This window comes from Mus pahari, chromosome 9 (genome assembly GCF_900095145.1).
Source record: "Mus pahari chromosome 9, PAHARI_EIJ_v1.1, whole genome shotgun sequence".
NCBI lineage: Eukaryota > Metazoa > Chordata > Mammalia > Rodentia > Muridae > Mus > Mus pahari.
In genome coordinates, this window is record NC_034598.1 from 47,131,172 (window position 1) to 47,136,399 (window position 5,228).

At 38.3% G+C, this 5,228-nt stretch overlaps 1 protein-coding gene across 1 annotated transcript; it reads right to left on the bottom strand.

The window, feature by feature from the left end:
• Positions 1 to 3,071: 3,071 nt before the first annotated feature.
• LOC110326086 (olfactory receptor 6C76-like) lies at positions 3,072 to 5,225 on the bottom strand (the record flags this gene model as incomplete). The annotated part of the gene is made up of 2 exons (XM_021204256.1): positions 3,072 to 3,113; positions 4,344 to 5,225. Coding segments are annotated over 2 exons (924 nt in total), but the record flags the coding sequence as incomplete, so codon positions are not given.
• Positions 5,226 to 5,228: the final 3 nt, after the last annotated feature.

A 5,228-nucleotide genomic window follows, 5' to 3' on the forward strand; every position in this document is an offset into this window, starting at 1 on the left:
GGTGATTCCTTAGGTTCTTTTATTGTTGAGAATGGTTTTTGCTATCCTTGGTTTTTTTATTAAACAGAGAATTCTTAACAGACGTGTATCAAATGACTGAAAAGTACTTAAAGAAATGTTCAACATCCATAGTGGTCAGGGAAATGCAAATCAAAGTGACCCTGGGATTCCACCTTACATCCATCTAACTCGAGTGACAGCACATGCTGACTAGGATGTGGAGAAAGGGGAACACTTCTCCATTGATGGTTTGATTGTAAACTGGTATTGCCACTCTGGAAATCAGTCTGGTTGTTCTTCAGAAAATTTCAAGTAGTTCTTTCTTAGGACCTGTCTATACTACTCCTGGGCATATACCCCAAAGAGTCTCCACCATAAGAACATATGCTCCACTATGTTCATAGCAGCTTTATTCATAATAGCCAGAAAAAAAAAGTAGTCAACCAGATGACTCTCAACTGAAAAATTGATACAGAAAATGTGGTTCACTCACACAATGGAATACTATTCAGCTATTAAAAATGAGGACATCATGAATTTTCCAGGCAAATGGATGGAAGTAGAAAATATCATCCTGAGTAAGATAACCCAGACCCAGAGGGACATGCATGATATGTATTCATTAATAAGTGCATATCATCCCAAAAGTACAGAATTGTTGGAGACTAGGATGAGAAAACCCAGGCATCTTATAACCCAGGCTTCTCACAGCCCAGGCATTTTTACAGCATGCAGCTGAGAGCCATATGGTTCTTTGTTTGGAGCCAGTTGTCTGCTCTCTCTGCAAAGATGTTTGGTGGGAACCAGCAGGATTCCGGTCCTAAGCAAACATCAAGGACTGAGGGGGTCTTCCTACATTCTGGAGCTGCTCGGAGCTGTCACCTTGGGTTCTTAACAGAAACCGGACTTTGAGATTAGCTGCCCGATGTTCCAGAGCAGTGATGCCAAGGAACTGAGATAAATCACAAAAGTTTCAAACNCCCAATTAGCCTCCCCATTTGTCCTTCACTGAGCTTTCTTTTGATCACTCCCTAACCCCTCACTGTATTATATAAAACCTGAGCATTTTCCCTTAATAAATGAGACTATGACAATCATGCATGGTCTCCGTCTCTTTCTTTATTCCCATTTCAATATAGGTTTGGGATCCCCCTCGAGGACCATGGAATAACGTGTCCTGTGGGTCGGGACACAGAATACCCAGAATACAGCCCACAGACCCTAAGAAGTTAAACAATAAGGCCCAAGTGAGGATACTTCAATCCCACTTAGAAGAGGTAACAAAATAATCACGAGAGGAAGAGAAGGGGAGGAAGAAAGAAAAAGGTGCAAGATCAAGTATAAGGGAAAACAGGAGAAAAGCCCAGAGGTTCAGAAGAATGAATGTAAATTTGCAGCTTCAAGGAGGTATAAAGGGAATATCCAGAAAGTCCCAGAGACCTGAGATCTGAGAGGCTTTCAAGACACAATGGGAATGACCTTCGCCATACTGCTCAACAGTGGGAAGAGGGAGCCCAAAAAGACCACCTCCAATAGACAGGACCTCCAGTAGAGGGACAGAATCACCATCCCACCTTCAAAATTTTTGACCCAGAAATGCTCTTGTCTAGAGGAAATGAAGGACTAAAAATAGAGCAGAGACTAAAGAAAGGATGTCCAGTGACCAGACAAAATTGGGATCTATTCCATGGACAGGCACAAACCCTGTCACTATTACTGATGCTATGTTGTGCTTACAGATAGAAGACTAGCATGGTTGTCCTGAGAGGCTCTACCAGCAGCTGACTGTGACAGATGCAAATACTTTCATCCAGCCACTGGAATGAGGTTAGGGATCCCTGTGGAAGAGCTAGGGTAATTATTGAAGGAGGTGAAGGACATAGCATCCCCATAGGAAAACCAATAGTACCAACAAACCTGGACTCCTGATTGCTTCCAGAGGCTAAGCCACCAACCAAACATCATCACAAGCCAGTCTGCGGCCCTAGGCATATGTAGAGCAGAGGATTGCCTTGTCTAGCCTCAGTTAGAGTGGATGGCACCTAAGCCTGTAGACACTTATTGCCCCAGGTGGCAAGGGGAGGTTCCCTCTTAGAGGCAAAGCAGAGTGGGAATGTGACAAAGAATTTCTGGAGGGGAGACTGGGAGTGAGGGCAACACCTGGAATATAAAGTAATAAAATAATTAATATAAGTAAGTTTCTAGACATGATTAGTTGAGAGACTCAAGATTTTTTATCATTTAAGAATTTTTAATAAAAATGTGTTATTGACCATTTATTTGAGTATTAATTGTAATAAGTTAACTAGAAAACTTTTGACAAGTATGAAATTATTCTTTCCAGTATATTTTAATAGAAATAGAATCACATCACCTTCACTTCACTTTCTTCTTGTAAAAGTTATAATTAATTATTCTTAATGCTGTACTTCATTTTTTGTTGTTTAAGCTACTATAAGTAATAATTAAAATCACAATAATTGTAAAAGTATTATAAAGACAATAACTTGCAAAGGTAAATATTTTTCTGTTAATTTGCAATCATCACCATAGATAGAATTCTATTTTGAAACTTTAAGCTGGCTTTAAGAAGATTTTAAATTGCTTCATGTTCAGTTCAAAAATTAGCATCTCCCTTTTCCATCTAACATCATATTTTGTTTTCATTTCTTTTTTATCTTTTGAGAACTTCATACTTTTAATGTTCTGTGTATGTATTTGATAATTCCCATATCATATTTTTCAATTGGCCCAGTCATGTCCATTGGAAACAGCAAGAGTCATGAAGGCAGCATAACTGCTTGACACAGTTCCAGCAAAGCTGGGCAGATTGCTACAGTCACTGTTCTTCTTCTCTAAATTTTGGGTTTTGCTCTCTGTATGTTGCATTTTGGGGGACTTTCTGTACTATGATTCATTTTATGTCTTTTCCTGAGAAAATTATATCTGAGTCCTTTTAGGAAAATCCTGAAATTAACTTTGTATGGCCACTATTTGGAAGTGTTCCTTATGCCCTGATATAATTTAGCACAGATAAGCACATAGCTAGATGAGACTATTACTCTAGGAACTTACTTAAGGTATCTATGCCTGAACAAAACCAAATTGTATAACTGGCGAACATAAACAGAGACAAATGACAAACTCTGGACAGTCTAGAAGAATATGTTACAGATTCAAAATCCATTTTATTTATAGGCTTAGGGCTCTCTGAAAATGGAGTTTAAAGATAGAGGGTCAACAGGGTACATCCCTGGAAGAATAAAACTCAGTAAATAAGATATATTGACTAAAATAAACTTTCCTACTTTACAGAATAGATGATCAAACTTAGAGTAAAGGAAGTTATGTATTAGTATTTGCTACTTATAAAAAGACTGGGTCAGATATTTTCTCTTTGGTGTACTTTAAAACTACAAACTTTTCAAGTCTAAAAGTAGGCTGTCATATAATAAATGCTTTTGCTTTAGAGGAGACATCGACATCTTTTAGAGTCTTTACATTGGAGTTATATACATAATAATAAGAATAATACATGTTCTGTCTGAGTTTTCTTATAGTAAATGGACTTGTAACCCTGGACATGGAACAAAAAAATCAAATACATAATATGTAAGACTTGGATAATCTTTAGCCTATCTCTTTTCTGTGAAACCTGTATAAACAGAGAAGCATCTGTATGCTAGTCAGAGCTGGAAGATTCCTCCTGACCATTGTATCTGAATCCCTTCCTCCTCTCACCAACTCCCTATCACCCCTCAGTTGTTCCCCCAGGAAGGCTCCAGCATTTCGTCTCATTTAAGAAATTTTAACAACAGCTAAAATAGTAGGATGAATTCATTTTTTCAGTACCACTAAAGGAAACAGTTATGGTATATATGTAACACAAACATACATGTAAGAATATATATATATATATATATGTGTGTGTGTGTGTGTGTGTGTGTGTGTGTATGTGTGTGTGTGTGTGTGTATAGAATTGTATAACATACACATGAATTAACAAGGAGGCTTAATGACTTAACCTTTCCAAAAATATGCATGATGTCATTGACATATGTGTTACTTAAGATATATAAGCTATATTTCAAATTTGCTCCATCTCTAATTTTATAATATAAATTAGTAAAGTCACCCCATAATAATCATGTTCAGAAACTCATCAAGTAAATTAAAGTGTATTGCAACACAAATATAGTAACTGCATTAAGAGTATCATACACTTTTATTTCTGAGATGAACTGAAACAAGGATACTTTCATTAGTTTTATGGTTGAAACTGTCACATGTTTCGTGTGTAAGCTATATCAGATCAGCAGTTTTGAGGCAAATTTTTTTCTCACGAGATCCTTAAATGCTTGTTTCACCTGCTGGTTCCTTAAAGTGTAGATAAAAGGATTCAGCATGGGGGCAACAGAGGTGTTGAGCATAGCCATCCCCTTTGTCAAAGCAACTCCAGCCTTAGCAGATGTTTTCACATACATGAAGATGCAGCTTCCATAGGATATGGAGACAACAATCATATGTGAGGAGCAGGTTGAAAATGCCTTTTCCCTTTGTTTGGCTGAGGGAAATTTCAGAATAGTTCTGAGAATGTAGATGTAAGAGAGAATTATCAGCATCAGCGTGGTCATAAGCGTGATCAAAGCTAATATAAAGCTCATGAGCTCCAAGGTGCTCGTGTCTGTGCAGGATATTTGCAGCAAAGGAGCAGAGTCACANGTGAAGTGGTCAATAATGTTGGAGTCNCAGAAATCTAGCTCTAANCCCATGGCCAGTGGAGGAAAAATTACCAGGAAACCAGCCAGCCAGGAGCTGATGATGAGCTGGTGGCAGATCTTGTTACTGATGATGGTGGTGTAGTGCAGGGGCTTGCAAATGGCCACATAGCGGTCATAGGACATGGATGCCAGAAGGAAAAACTCTGTTGAGCCAAGGAAGATAAAGAAAAATAGCTGGGCANCACAAGCATTATAGGAGATNGATTTGTCNCCAGTTAAGATGCTGACCAAAAACCTAGGGTTACAGACAGAAGTAAATGAGATTTCTAAGAAGGAGAAATTCCTGAGGAAGAAATACATGGGGGTCTTCAGGTGGGAATCCAGCAGAGTGAGAGTAATGATGGTTAAATTTCCGGCAATGCTCAGCAAGTATGTGAGAAACAGGAAAAAGAAAATGACGATCTGAAGCTCAGGATCGTCTGTCAGACCCAGAAGGATGAAGTATGT